This window comes from Hevea brasiliensis, chromosome 12 (assembly GCF_030052815.1).
Source record: "Hevea brasiliensis isolate MT/VB/25A 57/8 chromosome 12, ASM3005281v1, whole genome shotgun sequence".
NCBI classification, from domain to species: Eukaryota; Viridiplantae; Streptophyta; class Magnoliopsida; order Malpighiales; family Euphorbiaceae; genus Hevea; species Hevea brasiliensis.
Window position 1 is genome coordinate 13,309,180 of NC_079504.1, and position 26,475 is coordinate 13,335,654.

At 31.9% G+C, this 26,475-nt stretch overlaps 2 protein-coding genes across 3 annotated transcripts; both read right to left on the reverse strand.

The window, feature by feature from the left end:
• Window positions 1–1,103: 1,103 nt before the first annotated feature.
• On the reverse strand, window positions 1,104–4,805 carry LOC110637970 (40S ribosomal protein S18). Its single transcript, XM_021788361.2, has 4 exons — window positions 4,603–4,805; window positions 4,164–4,324; window positions 2,311–2,499; window positions 1,104–1,473 (listed from the first exon to the last, which is right to left on the reverse strand). The coding sequence occupies exons 1-4, from the start codon at window positions 4,603–4,605 to the stop codon at window positions 1,368–1,370; spliced, it is 459 nt and encodes a 152-aa protein (XP_021644053.1). The 5' UTR covers window positions 4,606–4,805; the 3' UTR covers window positions 1,104–1,367.
• Window positions 4,806–5,662: 857 nt separating this feature from the next.
• On the reverse strand, window positions 5,663–21,723 carry LOC110637967 (protein GIGANTEA). 2 transcript variants are annotated; one of them, XM_021788359.2, is made up of 16 exons: window positions 21,402–21,723; window positions 20,935–20,974; window positions 20,533–20,811; window positions 17,652–17,723; window positions 17,433–17,487; window positions 17,168–17,310; window positions 16,662–16,936; window positions 15,323–15,378; window positions 13,201–13,441; window positions 12,710–12,860; window positions 11,075–11,284; window positions 9,208–10,758; window positions 7,665–7,733; window positions 7,110–7,328; window positions 6,790–6,882; window positions 5,663–6,374 (listed from the first exon to the last, which is right to left on the reverse strand). In XM_021788359.2, exons 3-16 carry the CDS (start codon window positions 20,617–20,619, stop codon window positions 6,075–6,077), a joined length of 3,522 nt encoding a protein of 1,173 aa, XP_021644051.1. In that variant the 5' UTR covers window positions 20,620–20,811; window positions 20,935–20,974; window positions 21,402–21,723; the 3' UTR covers window positions 5,663–6,074. The 2 variants fall into 2 exon arrangements, with proteins under 2 accessions (XP_021644051.1, XP_021644050.1); XM_021788358.2 differs by having other exon boundaries at window positions 20,533–20,816.
• Window positions 21,724–26,475: the final 4,752 nt, after the last annotated feature.

Genomic DNA, 26,475 nt, shown 5'->3' on the forward strand with positions numbered 1-26,475 from the left:
TGGCTGTATCAAGAAAAAAGTCATACTCACACTTATAAGAATTTGCCAGTGCTTTGCATATAATATATAAATAATTTTTCATTTTAATATAGGAAAATAAATTAGTATTTTAAATTTTTGATAGTCAGCCATATTTTTTTTTATTAATTTTATGTAAACTAAACTTCTTACCTCACAAATTTTTTAATGAGATTTTATAATATTATAAAAAAAATTAATAAAAATAATAGTAAAATAAAAAAATAAATTAAAAATATAAAATAATTTGATATTAGTTAAATAATAAAAAAATAAAATTATTTTTTATTTTAAATAGATATTATTTTTAAGAGAATTATACTAAATATGTAAGTATAAATTATAAAAATAAATATTAATATTAATAATTTAAATTATGTTTTAAATTATGTTTTATCTTAGACTAGATAAAGTCCGTAATATGAGTATTAGAGAAAATGTAAGAATGGTGCCAATTGAGGATAAGTTGAGAGAAGAAAGATTGAGGTGGTTTGATCATGTAAAGCGTAAACATACAGAAGCTCCAATTAGACAAGTAGAGCACATTAGATTAGAGTATAGAGAAAAAAGGGGCAGATCAAAACTAATTTGGAGGAGAGTAGTACAACATAACTTAGAAACATTACACATTTATAAAGATTTAACCCAAAATCATTTAGATTGAAAAAAGAAAATCTATACAGCCGACTCCAAATTATTGAGATAAAGATTTAGTTGAGTTGATTTTCATTGTTAACTAAATAATGACTAATTTATATATTAATTTTTCTTTATTTTTTTTCATAAGAGGAATCATGTAACAACATTAGAAAAAATTATTTTCATAAAAAAATATCATATCATGTGAATGCCGTGCGGCTAACTCTTGAAAAAGTTTAACCACATGACACCTTCAATATACATGGATTTTTATGGAAATGGTTAAGATTAAGCTTTGACATATAGTGAAAGCGAGATGCATAACAATGAATTATTTTTTGTTTAAGGTGGCCCGGAACCATGCAAATGCGTTCATATTAACCCCTAGAAAATGACATGCACTTCCAGTGAGTGGCTGGGCCTAACTTGATCACTAAAGAACCATATATCCAAACACTAAAAAGACAATAGGCCAATATTAATAATAATTTTACACAGAAAATCACAACTCAAATAGATGCAAATTGCAAACATTTTAACATAATATAATAAGGATTCTGCAACTACAGTAAATGGTTAAAATACTTTATAGGATAAAACCCTTCCAATCTAACAAAAACACATCTAAATTTTTCTGGTGCAAAAACTTGGAGCATGGAACCAACTCTGCCACCCCATGCATTAAATTGTTCAACCCAGTGAACGGATTCTCACCGCTTCTTAGAGACACCAACAGTCTTTCCACGACGACCAGTGGTCTTGGTGTGTTGTCCCCTGACACGAAGACCCCAGTAGTGCCTCAGACCCCGGTGATTCCTGCAAAATGATGTCTGATCAGCTAGCAGTATTATGTTTCACCGGTGTGAGCATAATCCAAGTCAATTAACTAATTATATAACTATACTAGTTGAAAGCCCCTGCATTGCGTATAATGAAAAAAAAAAAAAAAAATCTACGCTAGCATTGCCCAGGGTCATAACCTATAAAATAACTTTAACACATTAAAAGTCATTTTGTAACTACAATAAAGTTAAATTAGTTCACTCATTACATAAATGAATTAAAGATGCACTCGTTATAATAAATTTTTTTTTTAATGAGATATAACTTGCCAGTTTCCAATATTTTATATTGGCATTACCAAGAGTCATAACCTATTAAATAACTTTAACACTTGTGAACATTTAAATGAGATAAAACTTACCAGTTTCTAATAATTTATATTAGCATTATTAAGAGTCATCACCTATTAAATAACTTTAACATGTGTGAACATTTTGGAACGCCATATGTAAGGAAAAAAAAAAAAGTGACACTTGGCAACTTTTTTAGTGTTCCTTTTTCATAGCTCAGCTTTACAATATTTATATAGATAGATTTAACATCTTAAGCCATAACACTACCACCACCTTCCAAGAAAAAGATAAAAGTACTGTTTTCCATTCTTCCCAGCTACACTTAGAAGTGGACATCTAAGAAATGCCCATCTTAGTTATAAAAAGAAGCCAATAATAGCAAAGGAAACCTCCTTTCAGCCAAAAACAAGATCAGCACACCAAGCCAGAAATAAGTGTTGAGTAAATGTTGCTCTCCAAAACTAGAGAGCAAGGCATTATACAAGGAAACCAACTAATAATCGAAATAATAAATTACCTGATCTTCTTTAGTCGCTCTAAATCATCTCTCAACTTCATGTCCAGTGCATTAGACACAACTTGAGAAAATTTCCCATCCTTGTTATCCTTCTGCCTGTTCAAAAACCAGTCTGGGATCTTGAATTGACGAGGATTTGCAACAATGACCATGAGATTATCCAGCTCAGCAGCAGTTAATTCACCAGCCCTGAAATCAATGAAGCAAATCACATTACATGTGTGATACAACAAAAAATGATAGCTTAATGAATCGAAACTAGTTGAAGGCATCAAAGTCAAGAAGATCTGGTGTCAGAGATAAATTACAGTACGAAACCCTGCTAGGTGATAGGGGTGAGTACTATTCAGTTTGAATCGAATAAACCGAACCGTCTTAATTCGATAATTTGGTTCTATTTTTAAGATAATTCAGTTCAGTTCGATTTTGCATTTTAAGAATTTCTGTTACTTCAGTTCGGTTCGATTTTGAAGAAAAAAATCGATTAGGTTAAACCAAATCAAACTGAATTGCTTTATTGATTTTTAAATTAATTTATTTTTATAGGAAATTTATGAATTATAAGTAATTATATATATATATTGTTTAATTTCATTGATTAATGATTATTAGGTTGAAACCAAGGTCAAAATCGGATCACATAACTTGAAAATCAAGTTTAAATTAAAAAAACCCATCAAAACTTACAAACCAATCATTTAGAACTAAACCGAACCGAAATATAGCAGCTCAGTTTGATTTAATTTTTCATTTATTTCGGTTCGGTTTGATTTTTAAAATATGATAATTCAATTAATTCGGTTTTAATGATTTGGTCCAATTTGAACTGAATGCTTAGCCCTACTAGGTAATATATCAAAATCAATGAAAAATTATAACTCCATTGATAGGAAAAATGACGACTACAAATATAAGACAGCCTTGGCAATAAGAGCACAAAACTGGTAATAAAGCAGAACTCCAAATCTGTTTCTATGGGTAAAAAAACTAAAAGCACACAAGTTTTAGATGCATTATTTCAAAGAATGTTCAAACATATAACTATCGGGTTTAACATTGCAATCCCAATTCTATGATATTTGTGTTCCAAAACCACATTATTTTAAACTGCCAACAGTAAAACCTCATCTAAGATAAGAAAAAAAAATACAAGTAAATCATTACATTTCAAGAAAGATCTCAAATATTCCACCGCAGAATAATCCAGAAGTCGGAATTTCCCCACCCATTCTATTCATGTCTCTATAAAAAAGCATCCCCACTAAGGCCATGTTTGGTTCAATTCAATTCCACAAAATCTCTTGGAATCCAATTGAATTCCATGTTTTATGCATTTGGTTTAAAAAAAATTTAGATTTCAATTTCAGGAATTCAATTCCATGAAATTGGTTATAATTAAAACCAATTCCTATTAAATTTGATGGAATTTGAAATCAATTCCATAAAACTTACATAACAATATCTAAGTTTATTATGCACTTAGTAATGACACTATGTATGTTATATAAATATCTTATATTATGAGACGTGAATTTATTTTATATTTATTAATATATCGTTAAAAGATTTATATATTTGTAATTGTTATAATTTTATCAAGTATAAGAATTATTTTTTGATAGAGCAGAAAATTATAATTTCTTGGACACTATTAAATTCATTTCAAATGAATTCTAAATTTGTGATTGAATTGAACCAAATACTATGTAAATGAAAGATAATACACTAATTCAGCCAACATATAAACAGAATAAGTTAAGAAGACCATGTTTGCTAAGCCATTTAATTTAATGAGATTCTTCGAAGTAAAAATAATCATGAAAACATATTAACAGAGTATAGAAGTGGCAGACCTCTTGTTCATGTCAACATCAGCCTTCTTGCAGACAATGTTAGCAAAACGCCTCCCAATTCCTTTGATTGAGGTCAAAGCAAACATTATCTTTTGCTTCCCATCAACATTAGTGTTCAGCACACGCAAAATGTGCTGAAAGTCCTCATTCGCCACCAGAGACTGCACGCAAAAAATCCATACCCACATTCTCATCTATCAAAAATCAAACCGCATATACATACCCATCTATACTCAAATATAAAAATACGCACATATTGGAAACTGCAATTACGGATCCAGATCAAACTAAACAAACATGCAGCTCTGAAAGCAAACAGATTGTTCAAAGAACTAAAAGATGCTTAATCTTTCACACATAAACGAGCAAGCAAATGCAGCTGTTTATATAATAAAGAAAATACAATTAATGACGTAAAAGCGATTGAAACCCTAATTACCATGTTGGATTGGAGGGACTTCGCGAGGGAGAGAGAGCAGAGAGGGACTCAGGAGTACTGACTACTGAGGCGCAACTTCTAATAGCTAACGAGACGAGCAGCAGAGGGAATTGGTTTTCAAGGGTCTTATGTAGCACTCTGGTTAGGGTTTTAATTTTCTTGAAAGACGATTTTACCCTCCGAAGGTTTTTCAAAGGCCCTAAAATTCATCGGAAGAATCTCAATTTGGGAGTCAATTAATCCACAAATTTTTTGTTTAAATTATGTTCAATTTAAAAAAATATATATATTTTCTTAATTATTATTCATAAAATATTATTCTTATATTTTTAAATATTAAAATTAGATGAACATATTTCAATTAGAATACAAATAGTTTTAATTAGTATTTTATTATTTTAATTATAATTATTCAATAATAATTATTTAAATGGAAATTAACTAAAGCGGTTTTACTAGCTTAATAGAGAAGATCTTAAACAAATAAACTTATTTAATAAAAAATATTTAAAAAACTAAACCGAACCATATTATTTTGACTCAATTTTATAGTTAAAATAGCTCAATTTAAATTTTAAAAATTAACCATTTTGAGTTCAATTCAATTTTCAAAATTAACAATCCATAATTTTTTATTTAACTTAAAATTTCCCAAAAATCACCTCAACACTCCCGCCAAAACATGTAACCTTGGCACCTTAGGTCTTTAGCATATTCATGGTGAAGATAAATGCAACTTGCTTCTTTTTCTTTAAAATTTTCAAGAAGCTCACATTGAAACTCAATATTACCTTCCTCAACTAGTTCAGAGGATTAAGATTTAAATGTTGTTGTTGTTAAGACTTAAGACCCGTATGCTTTATGAATGCATATGCAAGTTCAATGGGAGCAACTGCTTCAAGCAACAAGCAAAGCAATCAAAGCGCTCCCGTTTCCAGCTGCTAAGGTATAAGAAATCTCCTCAGTATAAGCGTTCGTGATTCTGCAGTGAATTAGAAATTAGAATAGGACTGCTTGAAAGCCAAAAGGGGACAGCAAAATTTAGTGAATTGCAAGGACAGCAGTGAACTGAATAATCACATTATGGTAACAGAGGTAGAACCCCTTTAAGTTATTGCTGTCTGCTATTCCAATCTGTCAAAAGAAATACAAATGACCTCTGATAATCTACACAACAATGTTAAACCCAGGATTTCTACACAACAATGTTAAACCCAGGATTGTAACATACACATCTGATATAGCAGGATAAAATTAAGCATATGACGAAATTTTATCATGGACCTGTCGACTGTTTCAGGATGCACTGTTATCCTTGAGGCCTTAAACCTAGAAGAGTGAAGTGCAAGTTACTTCTCTGGCCAGCATGTCCTTCAATCTAATTACCAAGGTATATTTCTACCTGTAGGTCCCACTCATAAAAAAGAAACAACACCCATAAACCTGAAACTGTTACCAAAAGCTAGTTGATGTCATATGGAAATGGTACAGCCTAGTTCCTTGGCAGCAGTATCAAGAAATTGAATAGGCATTCCTGTTGCAAGTCGGCTATGAGCTTCCCAAGTCAAGCACTTCTCTATATCAGCTTGCCAATCAATGACATCTATGTTAAAGTACTGATAAGAGGGTCCACGAATGTCATTTATGTCCACTCGGTTAGCAGTAGGTCTTATTGAAACAGTATGCAAAATACCACGAAGAACTGATGTGCTAAGAGCACGGACATGTGCACTTGGATGTGAAAGGCATCGGATGGTAGCTGGTAGTCGACACTGCATGAATCAACCAAAAGAAATCAAATCAGCATGTGTATGGTGTGGATTTCATCTAGCATGGGACATCCCAATAACTCATTAGATAGCATTATGTCTCGGTGCATGAGTGGCGTTTGTGTCAAAACATCATTCAACCAAAAGTTCAAGCTCACGGGTCCAAGAATGGGTTTTTCATATTTCCAAAACCCCATTCATACAGAAGTCCACAAAGCTTGAACCATTGAAATTTAATTAATAATACAGCAGTATACCTTGATACTATGTCAAAAAACCCTTCAACCTAAAAGCTCAATCTCATAACTATTAGTCCAAGAATGGGTTTTATTATATCTTTAATAGTACGTGTAGTTTATGGGTGTATGCAATCTTTGGACTATATGGAATTGGATATGAAAATGGGGTTTTTTTTAACCTTCAATAGATTTGAAAGGCCGTCTGCAATTGCAAATCCAGATTCTCCCCATTCCAGCACAGGCTGAACTGCTCTAGCTGTTGCTTCCAGTAACTGCCACAAATTGAAGATTGAAGCATCAACCAACAGATAGACATACCTAATAAAGGCTACATCTTGCAATATGATAATCTTTCAATCTGATTCTCATATGCAATTTTCAAGGCAAATAGACAGTGATAAAGCTAATAAATTACGAATGTTGAAAAGAGTTGGTCAATAGCTAAATTGGTGACATATAAAGATTAATTGCCACAGTTCACATAAAAACATTTTCTTACCTCCAGCTGTGGTAAAGTGCAAGCTTCTCCATCCACAAGCATTCCATCTGTGGCCCGTAGAAGTAGGTCCGACGCACTTGCCAAAATTACCAATGCTTCTGGTGTATCATGATTTCTCATTAGTTCTACCATCAATCTGACTATTCTCTGGTTGATTCTCCACATTTTCTGACCCTGATCATCATCTTTGGCAATCCAAGGTTGCAATTCCCTCTCCGCCTGACAAGCACACAAAGCAATGAAAGTGACTATGCAAAGTAATCGAGTAAATAAAAAGAACAAAACAAAATTGCTGACTTGGACACCCACTAGGCCGAACCACCAAAATAGGGCAATTAAACATCCCAGAAATACTTCAAATAGATTTTTTTTGGAACTATATGTTTATCGGTTGGTATATTTAAAACCAACAGGGATGGTGGTTCTGAGTTTCTATTTTCCTGTTTTGATGGTGTTACCTTTCACAATAACTGGATGTTCAAGCAAGGGACCAAGGAAAAACCTAAACAATTTCATGTTTGTTGACAAAATATACAAGTTGAACAAAATTTGGACCTGAAGAACAACTGCTGTAGCTGCTTTTGTAGGTGATGCTGATACAACATTGCATAGTGCGTCCACAACCTAGACACATCCAAATAAGATGGTCAAAAGAAAATATTTTCCTTGTAAAATAGCAACAAAATTCAAATAACAAATGGACCTACTGCATCAGCTGCCCCAAAACTGGGTACCAGCTCATGCATCTTAGTCATGCTACTCAAAAACTTCGAATTCAATTTCCTTCAATACAATACAAGTTAAAAACCTTCCTCTATACAAATAAATTAGAACTTCAAAATGAAAATAGTCACAAAGCAATTCCAGTACACACAACCCCAAAAAGCAGTGCAGGACAACAAGCAGAAGCTCGTAGATTTAAGGAATCCAGGTGTAATGAGAAAATATAAGCCTATTTGGAAGATTGATTAGTTCAGATCAGAAATTTTGTGTCCCAAATTTGCTGCTTAATTTGGTTGGAGGTGATTTTGTAAGTTGTTCACAAGTTGCTTAGTCATCTGCTTCTATTCAAGCCGCAAAATCAGCAGCCTATTCATTCAAAAGGATGATTGGCTCTTAATCACATCCTTAGATAAGCTCCTTAGATCACTTGGATCTGAAGTACTTCACCCCATTTTATCTGATTAAATAAGTGTACATCCCACAGTGAGATAGCTATAATTCTATGGCCCTCCATTCCCTGTTCTACAGGGTGATTGTAATCATTTTCATTTTTATTTTCCTCTTTCTTCTTATGAAGGAACCAAGGTGCTCATTTTTTGTTCCTTTTCATCAACAACTCAACTAGAGATATCTCAGACAGATACATTAGATAAGTTGTGATGAAAGGACTTGAGTAATTAAAAAGACTTTAGAGTTCTTCTTGATTAAGAAATTGAAATTTTGTTTTTTAATACTGTGGAAACAAAGTGATATAGATGGTGTTATATGTTTCTAATAATATTTTCAAAATATGCATAAATTTTTTTTTAAAAGAAAAAAGCGATAATTAATAAGAAATCCTTACAGTTGAGAGGTTGATTACAATTAAGGTCTTAAAATGTCATAATTTAAAAATTTCAATCCAAACTTTGGCAGAATTTTTCTTCCACAGATACTTACTAATTTCTCCATAATATCTTGTGAAAGAAATGCTGAAAGAAATTATTCATCAAGTGGAAAATTTTGAGTGTTCAATTAGTATAGATAATGACACTTGGAGCTAAAACAAATTGATCTTCAATATAAAAATTCTCCTGAAGGTTTCTCGCATAATACTAAACTATCTCATGCAAACCATATATCAAACTAAAGCTTATTGTAAAGGTAGTTAAAACTCTAATCCAATTTTGCCAAACCAAAAGAAAAAAGTTTGAGAGAAATTAAAAAGATAAAATTTTTCCCAATTCACACTGAAAAGTCTTGAATTGTTCAGGGTTTGAACTTTGAATATTAATTTTTTAAATATTAGTAACTTAAACTGATTCATTGCTATATTTTTTTAGTAATTGTCCATAAATAAAAATGACATTGCATTATATGAAACAATGGAAATTACCTGTCTCCATCCTTGTTGCGCAGAAGTGCTTTCTGCACTAGGTTGAGTTTCAGGTGTTGCAATCAGTTTGTGCCATAGAAGTGAGACGACAGAGAAACATAACTCTTGTTTCTCCACAAGCACGGTTCTTAAAAGAACTTGTGCACTGTAGTTGAATCCAATGTGCCTGTCCATTGTTAAGAAATTGGCCAAATCTGAAGCATCTAATGGGAAACCTGCAATACCCTTACCCAAGGTACTTCCTGAACCTCCTTCCGAGTGTGATGATCTCTCAGTCATGATTTTAGTATCTGAAAGAGCAGATTCTTCACATTGTGAAGCAGATGGCTCACCTGAATCAAAGCAGCCACTGCTTGCTCTTTTGTTTTGCCTTTTGCCATCAAAACACATAAGGGAATCTTTCCAAACTGGTACTTGCAAGTAGGCCTCTAAAGGCTCAGCCTTGGTAACTATAGATGCAACAGCTTTACTGTGAATATCAATGAGGTTATACAGTGATGACGCCCTGGTGTAAATTTCATTATCCCACTTGCACCGCATCAAAACAGAGAGAGCATGCATGCAAGCCTTTGACCGCCTGAATAATTCAGAAACATGAGCAGCAACCATAGCTGCAGCTACTATCTCATTTGAGCTGTAACTCCAGGAGGTACCAACAGAAGATGGTTTCAAAGAAAAAAGTGCCTCCAAAATGGCTAAGATTCTATGAGTATGATGAATTGCAGAGTCAAAGCTACTTTGGAACTCACTAATAGATCCATTGGATCCATTTAATTTTACAGGCTTGGCCACAGTCTGCACATTTTTAGAACTTGAATGATTACTGCCCCTTGAAACAAAAGGGAACAACTGAAGCTCGCAGGCGAGAGCACATACAGCAGCAAGCACATAAGAATCAAATGCAGCAACAGGACCTTGTTTTTTCAATTTCCTAGATTTCATGTTGCTTTGCATTTCAGATGTTAGTTGTGAGTTCTTATTGCTGTCATCTGGTAGAAAACTTTCGTCATCTCTTGGTCTCTTACTCCCTTTGAATTGAGCTTCATGACTAACACACACAGTTAACACAACAAATAGTAAGCGTGAAGCAAGCTCTACAGAAGCACATGATTCTAAGAAGAGGGAATGGACCATTGTGCGAAGCTCTGCCACAGCAAGATTTTTGGAGGCAGATGCCAAGCCAGAAATATATCTAGCCTTTCTGGTTTGCTCTCGGGAAGATTCAGGTGGAAATGTTCTTGTAAGAATAGCTTCTACAGTAGCAACAAATATCTTCACAAGACATGCTTCAGATGGACTTCCACGAGGAAGGTATTCCAAGACCTTAAGAAGAGGTATGTACAGGTTCCATGATAATATAGGAGGCTGCAATGGAGATGCTACTACAATTTCAGGAAGATCAACTGCTGAGGAACCCAAGGGAATCAGGCCATAAGCAGCTTCCCATATGGTGCAAATTCTCCATTCAACCTCGGGGCCATGGGCACAAAGCATAGATGCAATCCCTTGAGCAGTTGCTTCAATAGTTGCTTCTGCTGCAGGCACTTCTATCTGGTCATAAATTTTTGAGATGGTAGTTAGGTTCAAATAACTAGTGCAAAGCTGTCCGTCATGCTTTTGAAAAAAAAGGTTCAGGTTCAAGGCGTGGGAGCATCCGCTTCATGCAAAAGTGTGCAAAGATTACATAAGATTGTCTTCCTTTGGCAGGACAATAACTGGGCAAAGGCCATTTTTTTTAAGGTTAGGTTTAATGGTTATAAACTTAATATTTTTAAATTGACATAGAACAGTGTATGAAGTGCTTTCATCATCTGAAAGCACAATGAGTGATAGTGATGAATTTACTACTGTTGCTACTCTACATTACCTGCTTTCTGTAGCTTGAAATATAACCACCCAGGGGTTCATGTTGAGCTTCAACTCCCTCAACTTGCCTTAGCGGAGGAAACAGCAATGCAGGCTGTGAGAGTATGCGAAAAAGTAAGGCTGCTGCAGCATCAGCAGCAATTCCTGCTCTCATGGACATTGCAATCCCAATTGCACGCAAGAAATGCAAGTGCATCCAGTTCCTGGGAAGCTAGAACAGCCAAAAAAAGAGAACAAAAAAGGAAGAAATTAAGCAGAATCTAATGGGAAAAAAAAACGGAAAGATAAGTTGATCCAGTTACAAACAATCTAGGAATCTATACAATGCTACCCAGAAAAATCAATTAATATTAAAAAATACTGTTCATAGCAAAGAATTCCATTTCTTTTCTGTTAAAAACAGCTCCATTTCAGTGGAAATTTGTCCACTCTCAAGCCACAGTGTGGGGGGCAGGTAGAAGGAAAAAATATGTTAAGTACAATATACTAACATCTTGTCATTGAAGATCTACAAATTGTGAACACATGAGCAGACATGTATGCTTGTATGTATGCCCTAAGTTCAATGAGATGAAACCCATCAGTAAACAAGATTCATAAACTTCTTGAAGATAACAATGAAATGTTATTAACACAGAAACAAAATAAATAGCAATTGGAGAATAAAATATCCTCCTCTCAAAAAAAGAAGAAAGCACATCAGGAAAAAAAAAAAAAAAAGATAATCACATAAGGAGTAATTGAATTTAGAATTTTTTTAAGTCAGTCCTCAACTTTTATGTTTTTGATCCAATTACAAAACAAATCAACCAAATTATAATTGAATGAAATAGCCTAACACAACCCTTAAATTAGCATGCTGCTTGTTGGCTTCCAATACAATCAGGACTAAACTGATACAGTTTAAAAGTTTAGGTACTTAGATAGAGAAAGATAAATGTTGGAGGATTCAATTGAAGACTTGTTAAAAGCTCTAGGATTACCTGTCATTATCTCAATTATTATCATGTTTTCAACAAGCAAAAAGTAAAAGTATATACCAAAATGCCAATGGAAATATATGGATAAATAAAGGATAAAATCAACTTTCTTAAACTTTCACATTAAGAAATAAGAATATCAAGTACATCAACATGGTGGAGATAGTTGGGGAGAGCAAATGACAGCTTTATTTATAAAACTAAAACATCACAGTAAGAAAACAAACATTCATCATTTTGGTAGTAGGATCAAATATATCCTCATAATCAGTGTTGAATCCATAAGCCTAAGCAAGCTTTATAACGCAAGGTGACATCATTGTATAGTTTTTAATACAGTAAAGCATTGAAACTAATAAGAACCTTCTCTTTAAATCACAAAAACTACCCTAAGTATTAGCGGCAAATGACTAGCAAGTTCCACGTGTATCTTGCAAATGTGAAACAGTAGCCCCCTTCACCATAACTTTTTGGTTCAGGACTAAATGTCTACTTCTGAAAAGGCTAATAACTACACCAAAATGAGGCATATTTAGTCACCAAGGTGGAATTCTATAAAGATGTAAAATTTATAAATAAATTAATAAACTGTGATTAAAATGTTTGATGCTTGTCCAAGGAAAATTGAATTTCAACAATCAGACTATCCAACTTACCCTTATGCCAGATGCATAATCTTCAGCAGCTCGGAGGAGTTCCACAAGCTGTACGGCAGCATCAAGTGCATCTGGAGCCCACGAAGGTGGTGCTTCTAAAAGTCCAAGAAGAAGCCGCTGGGTGGCACTTGGAGTTGCAATGGCATAATACCTGACCCATTGAAAGAACAAATTTAACACACTTCAATATGTATTGTAGGATGCTTCAAACTAGTAACAAGTGGCACTCAGTCAGACACTTGTAAACAGAGGACCTTTTCTATCCCACTGTCTTCAGTCACTTGTATTCAAGTTTCCACCTTGATCTCTGTTGTTATTTTACATGCTACCCATTTTACTCATTAAAGATGTATTTATAAAAATTCACAAGTAAGAACAGGCACAAAAGAAATGTGTCCCTGGGATGCCCAAACATAGCACATGTGTTCCTAGACAATATGCCAAAACCATTTAAGAAAGCACATCAAATACATATCTTATAAAATACTCACCGATGAAACAAACGTGCATATGGCTCAAGGGCCGGTAGCCCAGCAACTAAATGTTCATCTAGAGCTGTTGTAGGAGGAGGAAGTAAAAGTGCAGGGACAGCAGCCGCAGTTAATGTAGCAGTCTCATAGCGAGCCACTTCATCATCGCACACACTTAATATAACCCCAGCACCATTGGCTACAGCCCATCTTGGGGTTGATGGCATAAGCTGAGGATGCTTCCCAGATCCACGAGATGAAGCTAAAGAATAAAAATAAAAGAAGACACATAAGTTAGTTTGACCGTAATATATTTGTGTCAAATGGAAACCTCCCATAGCATTTTTGTGCTAGCAATAAAATTTGATCCTTTAGTAAAGAGAATATTAACTCTAAAATACAATTTTCAACATTATAAGACCAAAATGCAATTATTGGAAATTCTCATCTCAAAGAAGCAATATCTTGTGTCAGTTTTATAGCTCCGCAAGTATAAAATTAACTGTGAGAACATCAATTAGGATATTTCAAATTGAACTACTATCAAGCCTACAAATAACAGTAGGAAACTATGATCATTTTGTTAGATAAGCATATTCAATGCCAAACCTAATTCCTATCACTAGTAACAGCAACATAAAATCACAAAAGCATGAGTGTTGTATGTACATACATTCACAGACACACTTTCACAAGTTATCATTAAATTTTGGCACTGTCACCAAAATTCAATTTGTACTAGCAAATGTCACTATTGCCAAATTTTCATAGTGATTATAGCTAATATTCTATGTATTGATTGAGAAATATCCTATTTTAATTACAGAATTATATTAGAACAATTTTACTTGGTTATCATATCAAAGTTTTCAATGAAATTATATCAAAATCTAGCAACGTTAAACTTATTGAAACAAAACTAAAGCTAAGTGATTTTATTGACAGAATTGAAGTTTAGTGAGCAAGCTGAAATAAGTGATGAGGCATGATGGATGGGTCAAATTAACACCACATGCATATATGCCATCCACAAAAGTAGATAGAGAAAATACACTAATTCTACTACAACTGCAAATGCAGAAGAAGGCAATCTTGCTATTGGAATAATGAGTAAAAGAATAAAATAACTATGCACAAAGATCAAATTGCACATAAAACGTAAATCTTGAAAACAAATATCAATGTAGCTCTTCACTAAATAATATTATCATAAACCTCCCAACTATTGCCAAAGTGCACCATAACAGATGTAAATATCATGTATGCCTTAATGAAAAAACATAATATGATATACTTCAAGTCATCAATAGTCGTTCATCCCTCCCTCCATCTTGCATTAATGATTTGAAGTGAACTTTTGATATAATCATATTGCATTAATGATTTGAAGAAGACTTTTGAAATAATCCGAAGACTATCAGAACTTTAGAAATAGGCCTGAACAGTGGGCAGGCTGGGCCTAAAAGTCCTACCTAGGCCTTACTCACCAAATATAATTTTAAAAAATTATTTTAAAATAAAAAGTATATTTTTTAAATAAAATATATTTTAATAATAAAAATTATTGAACATATATACATACATAAAAAATTTTATATATTAGAAATAGTTTTTAAGCAAGCCTAGGCCTTCCATCCTTGTCCAAGCTCAAGCCAAAAGAAGCCAAGCCTGGGACCCAAGCTTGTGCACAAATCTAATTACAAGGAACCACCTTCCAATAGAAAGGCTATAGAGATTTTTAACACCTATCTAATATAAGAAGTGGCATCCAATTCTACTTTAAATCATAGATCGCCTTATGAAAAAATGAATTCACTTATTGAGGATATTAACTTAACCATTTCACCACTAGAAAAATATTTTTAGCCACCAAATTGCCAATATATAATAACCCTCCATCCCACCCAAAAACTTAGGCTTACAAAAGGTCTCCCAATTAACTCAAAATACGACTTACTACCTTACCTTCCCCATGAAAGAAGAAAATCTCTCATGATTGACTCAATTCTCTCAACCACTCCAACGAGAAGCCTTAAAAAAGAAAATGTTTTACATTTAAGGAACAAAAATATGAGTAGTTAAAAATAGATACTATTAGGATAATCAATTGCACGCAACATTTCCAAAGGAAGGTTTAACTAACCAGTTGTAGGTGGCTTGAGCTCTCCAGCTGCATATTTACCCATGACACCACTGCACCTGAAAACATTTTAACATTTATGATTAAGGTCATATTCTCAATTTGCTAAATTGCTTCCACAAGAAAAGTTTCACACAATTTTATACAATGCAACTATCAAAGCAAGCAAAGTATAGATGAAAATTATGTTATTTAAGCAAGTTTAAAGAGGGAAAATTTAAAAAGACAAACAATAGTATTGGTGAGCCAGTAAAAGTCAATGTCACTACCATTAAACGAATTAAGAATTTGAAAGAAAAATGAAATAATTGATACTAAACAAGTTAACAAACTAAAATACAAATAAAATAATTTCATCAACTACTATCTTGCAAGTTATGAAGTTTTGACACAAAAGAAGTTATTTGATGCTACTGTCATTTATGTTAACAAAATAAAAAAAATAAAAATTTCAAACTTAGCTTGAATTAAGATATCTTATGCTTTCGAATAGTTATCAATATGACACTATAACCTCAACTTCATAGCAAATGATCAGAATACAAGAAGTAAATATCATTGCCTGCATTATACAATCAAGAGGTATTGTCTTCATGCACAAAAATAATCAAGAATTATAAAATCAGGGAAGAGAAGAGAGAGATTCTTGACCACATCAAAAGTCATTCCAAAAGCAAAATAAATGTCCCCTCACCCGCTTAATATTGTATAAAAGGAAAGGAAGCATGAGATACTTGAGATGTGAATTCCCATAAGCTCTAACGAAAAATGTTAAGTCTTACTCTGCCACTATTATGTTGTAAGCTAACCTTATACCAAAAGGAATTGGCTGCTATGGCATTATCCAACACTATAGAAAGACAATCAGATAATACTATATAGAATTTTCCAAAGACTCGTCACCAGACTAATAGGCATAAAATTCTGCACCTTGGTAGATTGATGATGATAAAATTCAAAGTCATACTAACTCTAGCACTTTTTCTAAAATGTGAAAAAGAAACCATATAAGACCATAGAACTCTCTCCTCATTCATCCCAAAAATAGTACTTCATCTCATTCATCCTCGTCAAAAGGCCTCACAACCATCTATTTGTCCCTTCAATTAGGACTCCAATCCAAACCTTCTATCATAAGTCAACTAACAATTCTTTGCGATACAGCTTTTAATGGAAACATAGTCCCTTCTATTAAAAATTTTATGGTTCATCCTTTTGCTTAGCATTAAATCTAATGCCACATGGCTCGCCATACATGCATGACTAACTGTCAGCACTTTGACGTCAACTACTTCCTACCCCAATAAAGTAATAAATGTTGAAAATAATATAAGACACTCACCAACGGAAGTAATCACTTCTAATACCCAAAGGTGCAGCAAGTAATATGTCCGTAATCCAGGGGGACAAAGGCCTCAAAGGTTTCCTCTCCTGCTGTACTGAAGGCATTGGGCAGGATTCCCCATCTATGGAGCCACTACTTGTAGCATGGTTGCCACCATTGCTTCTTTCTATTTCACTATTTTGTTGTTCCACCTTATATATTGGGCGATTGTAATGAGTCAAAATTCTCAAAATCTCCCCGCATGCCAAAGCCCATTGTTCAGAATATCCATTCTGTAAAAAGAAACAACAAATATACATCAGAAATTTAAATCTTATTTCTACCTTGTAAAGCAATGATGTAGCAGTTGAAAAAAAATCACTTAGGATATAACTAGTGAAAATCAAAAAGTGAATTAGAAACTATAATTTATCAAGAAAGCAAAAAAGTTATTGGTAAAAAAGCAAGGAGAAGAAGAAGAGGGAGAGATTTGAAAGGTGTGTTCATCTTTTCAGGTCACATACCTCGCTGCTTGGGCAGACCAAGGAAATGAAAGAAGCAAAAGGAGGACTACTCCTATCGTACACAAGTGTACCATCTATTAAACATGAAATAATTGGAAGAACAACTGCATGCCCATGCTCCGGATGATGGAGAACAAATGTAGCTGGAATCAATAAAAATATATGAAGCAGTTACCATGAAGCTGCAAGAATGTTTTTTATTGATATGATACTCTACAGGTGCAATAAATTGTTTTAATAATTGACAAAGATGAAGAATCAATACCCAAAACATCATCGAAAAGGCGTTTTTCTGTCGATGGATAACGATTACGAATCAGCTGTCAAAAAATTATGCACATCAATAAACAATAATCTCAATTCAATTGGAGATTTGAACACTAAACATATGTCCCAAACACTACATATTTTTAAATTTTCTGGGAAATTTAGCATGGTGTGTCATACCATACAAACAAAAAGACTAACAAGATATGAAGCATACCTCAGCAATATCATCAGGAAATTGTTCAGATGTAAATTGCCCGAAGTACTCGACATAAGCAGTAATTTGCGCCTGCAGAGGGGAACAGGGGCAGACACATCATTGTATTCCAATTATTGGAGGAAGTAGGAACTATATATTAGTAGAAAGAAATCTTATGAAGTAGGAAACATAGATGAGAAATTTCCAAATCAAGCACTTTTACAAGTCCACTAATCTAAAATGGAAAACTTTTTCACACATGCTATTGGAATTTGGTAGAAATGAGGTGCTAATGAGAGATCATCTCAATCTCAAGCCAAATTCAATAATCAGCATCTAAAAAATAAAACATATATTAAGAAGCAGCACACTGTGATTAAGGATGAATGGGCTATTATTTTCAGTTCCACATATCTACTTGCAACCATGGTTAATCACTTGTTTAGATAAAAATGTTCAACTGTTCAATTTAAAAGATTCCACTAATCTGTGCTCTCGTCTTTTGTGATCTAATATTGAATGATTATATCTGCGGATTTGATCATGGAAAGAAGATGCGGTGGCTTTGCTTGTTATAAGAAACAATTAAGGTGCTAGTTGTCCCCCATGAAGGAACAACCCAACATTACTTGTCCGAAGTACAGGTCACAGTCGTATATCTTCTGAAATTATGAGAAAACTCCAAGTCCCAAGATTGCTGTAAATCAGAAACAGTTTTGCTTAAAACAATTTTATTTCCTTCCTTTGAAATGCCAAAAAGGCAGACTGACAGACCAACCTGGTCGTCGCCTAAGTACACTAGATATATAGAAAAAAGATACCTTAAAATATATCAAAATTCGAAGGTCAAGCCCCTAAGAATCAAGTAAAATAGTGGATATGACAGATAAGAAATTAATGCAATCACTCCAAACAGTCCATCCTGACATCTAGTCTATTTGGTATCGATGTTGAAAATTGCTTTGTCGAAAAGCACAATTTTAGATGCTACATTTTGTTTAGCTGTTTTTGAGTTTTTATGACTAAAAGATTATAAATTTACCTTAAAAACAATTTTTAATAGCTTATAATCAACATATTCAAGATGTTGCTTTTCTCAATAACTCCTCCACCAGCAATGCCAAACAATACCATAATGCGGCAATGCTTCCACTCCAAGACATTCAGTTACTCTGTTCCTTCCAAATACACCATACTAATCACAAGGGGTCTCCTCAAGTAATGTCAGCAAGTTAGTACAACAAATATTGAACTAAATATAGAAATTTATCTTTGGGGTGCCATCCAACCTAATAACATCACATGTTGAAGTAGTAAGAGGTAAAGTAGAGGAACAAAGCATTTGTGTCATCCTTGTGACCTTTGCGCAATCTAACCTTCACTACCATCTCTCATGGTGAAAATATTATGCTTAAAACATTGCTATCTCCTAATTTACAATTCCCTTGGTTGATCAGAATTTGGAAGTGGAAAGCATCTTTTCGATTCAGAGCAACCAACCTGATCCCTGTGGCCATGCTAAGCAAGCCTTTTCACACTAACATAAGAACATATATAGCTTAGGCACAACAAGGCCATAGAAAATAACCACATAGATTATGACCTCTAGTTTACAAGATTTTTTTATCCAACAATGAACTTCTATCTAGCATTCCATACACCTGCAGTGATATTTAATGATCATCAGCTAGCTCCAAATGCTACCTAGCACCATAGGAAAAATAAATAAGCAATGTTTCGGAAGTTAGCCTATCAGTGAAACCAGAAAAGAGAGAGGATCAATTATCATGACTCTGACATCAGCATGACATAATAATATATAATTAAATGCATTTTATATTCATTATTAATCATAAATGCTTAATTATTTAATAAGTATATAGAGAACTTTTCACAGCCATGATGAAAGTTAAAGTGCCTACAGTATATAATTTCGAAAAATCAATTTAAAAGTAAAAGTTAACAATATAAAATAAAAAACAGTCTCTACAAGCACAGCACTGAAATTAGGGATTACATCAGCTATTAGTTTCAGTTCCATTTTAAACTACCAAAGTTTCCAGTGCATATCGTACTCAATTCTTCTCAAAAAGTACCAAAAGATCATTCCAAATGGCTCAGTTCAACTCACATAGAAAGAATAAAACCTCATTAAAAGGAAACCAACATCCTAATACAATCTCCACTCATTTTTTTCTCCACAGACACCACATAGACACAGGAATACAATAACAACAACAACAACTATGCCTGAATCCCAAACTAGTTAGGGTCAGCTATGCAGATCCTTTTTCGCCATTCAGCTCTATTAAACACCAAGTCTGCATGGTAAAATATCACATAGGCTTTTATGCACATTCACCATGGTACAATTAGGACAACTTTATTGGCCCTAGCAAGCTCATTCCAAGTTCCAACTGTAGAACACCTTCACTACCATTAAGAATCATTTAACCTTGGAAATTACTTTTCTAGCTTGCGATTTATGTTCTTGTTTGTAACCAGTCACGTAGGAGGATCCCTTGCCCTCCATGGTGGACTATCACTCCACAAAAAAAATCATTTGGATAGATGAGAATTCAAAATGAAGAGGTACTTGAATTAGAATTAGTGTTGGTGTATGTGACTTCTCACTTAAAGATTATGATGAAACAAATTAAGACCCAATTTAATTCCAACTGCACATCTATCCAAATGGACGCGAAGATGAATAAATATTATAGATTCTTTCACTGCTGAATTAAAACTTTTCCGAATTTTCCCATACAAGCACGGTAGTAGTTATAAGGAGAAGGAGAAACATACAATTGATATCAAGACGACAATGAAATATAACACTTGAAAAAATGGGAAGGAAATTAAAAACAAGTAAACAAAATAAAAATTTCGTCTATCTGACCTTTCGTTGTTGGGCATCTTGTGGAGGTGGCCAAAACAATGATGAGAACTGAAGACCATCAATCCATCTCTCAGAAGAACTTGCCATAAAAAGTTTTTTTTCCCCTTCCAAACAAACCCTTTCCTTTTTATGCCAAATAACAAAACCGAATATAAAACCACAAGCTTCCCTTCCAAAAACTACCAATCAAGAATCAATATATCGTAGTTCAACATTCCCCCAAAATGGTCCACCGAGCTCCCAGAATCCTCTATTGAAAACTAAGAATTGGGCTTGATTCTGCGCTGAAAGAATTGAAAAACAGATCAGTACACCTCTCTCAATGAAAATTTCATCTCAGTATGTTTTTTTCTCATCAAAATTCGAAGCCTGTGCTCCTGTAAAGTGTTAAACTTCCAAAACCTGATAGTTGGAATGGAAATTACGATTGGAAACAGCTGCTCTGCAATAACAGATTGAAATTAAATCAGACTTAGACAATCGGATATCTGAAGAGAAAAAAAAAATTGAGGACATCAACACACAATTTTATATAGAACAGAAACGACAAAGAATCAAAAGAAACGATTGATACAAACACACGAGATAAACATCTGAATGGCTTTCAGATAAATCATTTTCAGCTGGTAAATGAAGGTTAAATCTTGAAAATATGGGATTTAATTTAACATAAAACAAAGCCATACAAAAATATACCCATAAAACTAGATACGAATTTGAGCTTAAAAATCCAAGAACCCAGAAAAATACCATTATTTTTACTTAAAATTACAGAGAGATCGAGTGTAGAAAAACAACAGATAGGAAGCTGATAAACTAAAAATAAAATTATAAAAAAAAAAAAAGAAAAGAGAAGAAAAACAAGGTACCTGGCACTTGTGTACTGGAATTTACAGGTATCTGAAAATTGCTTTGATTTTGCTGATTTCTTTCAGATATTTGTTTCTGTGACTTGTAAAAACGAGATTTTTCTTTTTCTTTTTTTTTTCCTTCCAATTTATCACAGAATTATCTTTTTTTTTTTTTCTCAGGTTGGAATTATTAAGAGGTGGTAGTTCTTGAGGGAGAGAGAGAAGAGGAGATCTTTAGAAGGCCTCACAGTCTTAGATTGCCAGCTGACGTGGCAATGATATTTTCCTCTCACCTTAGAGGCCCAAGTCATCTCTCTCTTCACCATTTATATTCTTTCACACGCATGCATGTACACATACATACATATACACACGATACATGACATGTCATACATACACATGTGTCGGAAAACAGGCTAAATTTGAGGTGAACGAGGTGGGGGAGCTAGAAAATTATAGAGGACAAAATCACTAGGACTTGTGAAATTATTAAAATACCCCCAACACCTTCAATAAAATATTGTTGGTTGCTGTTTGGAATTATTGCAGGGAGATGCTTGGGATTAAAAAATTAGGGTTTGGTAGTGGAACTGTCCTAGATATTTTGGCGTGGGTTTTGTTGGATTTCATACTCAGGTGTACGTCTACCTCCAAATTTCAAATTTATTGTCTAACAAATTATAGTATAAAGAAGATAAATAAAAGTCATACCTTTAGTACTTTACACTTATAACACTAGTTGCCCCCTTCATTTAGTGTATTACAAGCTTTAATACCCGCAGGTGACTGCCCTTTTTATTTTTTTATTTATTATATTAATATAATTAATAAATAAATATTTACACAAAAAAATCTAATTTTATTTTATGACAATATAAAATATTATATTTACATCTTATAAAAAAATTATTATATTAATAATTAATGAAATCATTTAATTAATTGAATTGATTAAAATTTTGATCATTCATTGTATTGTATATTTTGTTTTTGTACATATATTTTAGCTTAAGACCTATTAATATTTATATTAGAAAATTTATTATTTACTCATTACAATATAATGAATAAAATATAATTTTTTAAAAATATTTAATTATATAATATATATATATATATACTTTTCTTATGAATATTTGATTTTAGTACAATTATTTTTTTTCCTTTCCGTAATTCATTTTTCTTTTAATTTATGAAAACAATTTTTAGTACCCAAATTTGCAACGTTCTAATTGTTGATATTTTTAAATTAATATTATTTTATTTATTTTAATGATAAAATATTTTAAATTAATTTATAAGTATAATAATAACTCGATTGCTCTCTTAAGAGATTTCTTACTGACGAATTGTAAATTAAATATAATATCTAAAGGGCAAAATAATAAGAATAAATATTTTTATTATTCTTATAAACAGTAAAAGTGTTTATTGTTTTAGTATAATAGTATGATTTTGAGTGTAACCATGCAAGAAATATTAAATTTAATTGTAAATATTTTATTATTAAAAATATAAAATTTATTATCATAAATTTATAATATTAATATATGAATTGCTATATATTATTATTATAAAATTATGACTTTATATAATTTCATAATAAAATTATTGTTGCTAAAAAAAGTTAGTGACAGCAATAAATATTATTGTAAAAGATTTATCAATACTAACAATTATTGTAGTATTCTTTCTATGTACTGTTAACGGTTATTATTCATATTATTGCTGTATATTATGTTTATAATAATAAAATTAAAATTTTTATTATTAATTTTAATATTTATTGTAGTGAATGTATTTTTTAAGTAGAGTTCTATAATTTAATTTATGATAAATATGTATTTTTATGATTTCATGTAGTGAGCAAAATGATTTTTTTTGGTTTGATACTGTTAAATATTATTAATTATTTAATTAAAAATAATTTTAATTATAATTATAAGTCTTACTTGAAATAAAAATTTTAAAAATTAATATCAACCATTAAAAGCTAAAATAGAAAAAAGTAACTGCCATGAGAGAGAGGGAACTTTGATTTTACAACCTAGAGAGAGAGAAATCCAAATAATTGAGGGAGAATCGCCCTAGCCAAATTATTTCTAACCTTCTTTATTGCTCTACTAAAAAGGATACATATTAAGAAAATAAGCTTTAGGAAATAATGTCAGGTTGTTGTTGGAGCTTCAATATTTGGTTCTTGATTTTTTTTTTTTAAATAAAGATGAATGTTGAGTGTTGGTTTGTAAATTCATATATATATAAAAGGTCATGACTCATTTACTTTGATCTCTCTCAAAAAATATCAGTGAATCTTTGTACATGGTTCACCGACCTATGCAGGGTAAGTTTTTGATATTAAATAATATGAACTCGTCTAATTTTACTGCAAAAGCTAGCTTATAAAGGAGATTTATAAATCCATATACATAACACTCAAAATCTTTCTATATAACTGATGTGGAACACATCAATAATTCATAAAAAAAAAAATGAATCCACAATTCAGCACTCAAAACATCCTTAGTGATAAATCAAAGAGATCGAAACAATTTTATGATAGAGTGAAATTGACTTATTTAGAGAAGGTTTCACAACAAAATATGAACCAACCGGCATTCAACTCTTTCTCTGCAATTGAAAAATCTAAACCAACACTAACACACAATTAGTAATTAATTTTCAATGCTCGACCAATTGAAACACATAGATGTGGTGACTTTCAAGGAGTTAGAAGAGAGGATGAACCTAAGATGACCATTGTAGATTGAATTGCAAAATGGATAAAACTCACCAATTGCCATATAGGGAAAAAAAATAATAATAAAGCACCAATTCAATCAAAGCATTGGGCATGTAGAATAGATGGGTGGTGGGTTTGACTTCAGGAAGTGGTGAATCTTGGTGGACTTCGTGAAGTGGAAAACAACACTAAATGAGAAAAACAAGTAATATTTTGGTTGACTTCAAATTATTTTTTAATAAAAGTAGTTGGTTGGTGTATTTAGGTCCTTAAAGTGATTGAGCACTTCAAATAGAAAGAAAATTGATGGATTTCAAGTGGGAAACACACGCAATTGCCATTGCAATTTCATATCATGTGTACTTTTCTTTTTCTACTATCTATAATCCAATTATTGGTTCTTGGCAAGGTGGTACAAATTTGTGAATGAATTGACTTGTCTTTCCAATTGATAAATTATTATTACAATATTAACAATCATTATTAAAGAATTACTTTCATTTTAGCCCAAGGAATTCTACCGCTAAAAATTCAGTTTTTAATAATCTATTTTAATAGGTATGTAAATTTAAAACACATATAAGTGCACAATCATATAATATATATATAAAAAAAGAAAAAAATAATATAAGATTTACGTGATTCGACTATGAGATCTACGTTTATAAGTAAGACGAAAGAAAAAGTTTCGATAAAAAAAAGTAAGATACAATTACTCAAAACTCTCATACCCTAAACTCATTTTTTATTCCAATCAAATCACAACGTGGAACTTTTGGCTCAGGTTATAATTTGAATCCACGAAAACAATTTCAAAATTCAAGCCACATAAAATAACTGTTAGTAGCATATCCTATAGCATAACTAGTAATTTGTATCTTATAAATATTTAATTCCTCTTTAATGGCAAATATCTTTTTTTTTTAATTTAAATTGTTTAAATTTAATTGAAAATATCGCTTGTTAAATGTTTCATTCTTAAGGTATTAAGAATATGAATAGTGGAATAATCTAGTACAAGTGTTATAAATTTTAGTTCACAGTCAATTATATCTCATTGTGTAACACCCCTATTGGTATAGCCTAGTATATTTCACTGCTCGACGGACTGCGTGTCGGGACAATTAATTTAATGGGATTAGCCATACTTACAACAAGAAAACAAAAAAACATAATAAATAAAAATTAATAAAAAAAAGTAAAAAAAAAAAAAAAAAAAAAGAAATAGAGAAAAAGAAGCGAGAGTCACAAGTGATGAGAGTGACTCTCCTTGGGAAAATCTCATTTTTTATTTTTAAATCAAAATTAAAAAAACAAATGTGTGTGTCGGGACTATTATGACTATTAAAAAAAAAAAAGAAAAAAAAAAAAAAAAAAAAAAAAAAAAAAAAAAAAAATAAAAATAAAAAAAAAAAAATTTTTTTTTTTTTATTGATGAGGGATGAGAGGGACAATTTGACAATTAATTGACTTGACTGACTCAAAATCGAAATAAAAAAAAAAAAAAAAAAAAAAAAAAAAAATAAAAATTAAAAATTAAAAAATAAAAAAAAAAAAAAAAAAAAAAAAAAAAAAAAAAATCCCTTCTCTCTTCTTCCCATCTTTCTCTCCTCCCCCCCATCCCCATCCACCAGCCAACAAAACACACCATTTTCTTCTCAATCTTTTCAAAAATTCAAAAAAAAATCAAAAAAAACAAAAAATAAAAAAGAAACAGAAGAGAGAAGAAGAAAGAGAAGAAGAAGAGAGAAGAGAGAAGAGAGAGAAGAGAAAGAAGGTTAGTGCTAACTTACTATTTTAACTTAATTAGTTATTTTAGTTTGTGATTAGTTGTGATAGTGAATTTAAATAAAAAAAAATAATGAAACAAATTTGGGGAAATTTGAAGAATTTTGAAGAAATGAAAATGAATTTTGAGAATTTGATGAGTTGAGATGAATTTGTTAATTTTAGTTAAGTGATTGTTTTTATTTGATTTATTTAGTTAATTTGAATTTATATAATTGTTATAATTTAGGTTTGTATAATGGAAAAATGTAGAAAAATGAGAAAAAAATGAAAAATGAAGAAAAAAATGTGTTGACTAAAAAAAAAAAGAAAAAAAAAAAAAAAACCAAAGGAAAAATGTTTGAAAATGAAATGAAAAAAAAGGAAAACCAAAAAAACAATTTACAAAAAAAAAAAATAAAAGTAAAAAAATATGCCACCAAATGAAAATGAAAATAAAATAGATATAAAATAAAACAAAAAACAAACAAAACCACAACCAAAAAAACCAACCAACCCCAAAAAACCAAAGTGAACAAGTTGGTTGAGAGTGAGAGTGTTTGTTCAGAAGAACTATTCAAA

What these genes read in the sequence shown, in the direction of transcription:
- LOC110637970 (XM_021788361.2), bottom strand. An exon ending in GATGTTGACATGAACAAGAG is followed by an intron (nt 2,500 to 4,163) that starts GTCTGCCACTTC and finishes CATTGATTTCAG; the next exon opens with GGCTGGTGAATTAACTGCTG. An exon ending in GAGCGACTAAAGAAGATCAG is followed by an intron (nt 1,474 to 2,310) that starts GTAATTTATTAT and finishes ATCATTTTGCAG; the next exon opens with GAATCACCGGGGTCTGAGGC.
- LOC110637967 (XM_021788359.2), bottom strand. Translation starts at nt 20,619, where the DNA reads ATGGCAAGTTCTTCTGAGAGATGGATTGATGGTCTTCAGTTCTCATCA. An exon ending in TGGTCTGCCCAAGCAGCGAG is followed by an intron (nt 16,937 to 17,167) that starts GTATGTGACCTG and finishes TTCTTTTTACAG; the next exon opens with AATGGATATTCTGAACAATG. An exon ending in GCTCAAGCCACCTACAACTG is followed by an intron (nt 13,442 to 15,322) that starts GTTAGTTAAACC and finishes TTTATTCTTTAG; the next exon opens with CTTCATCTCGTGGATCTGGG.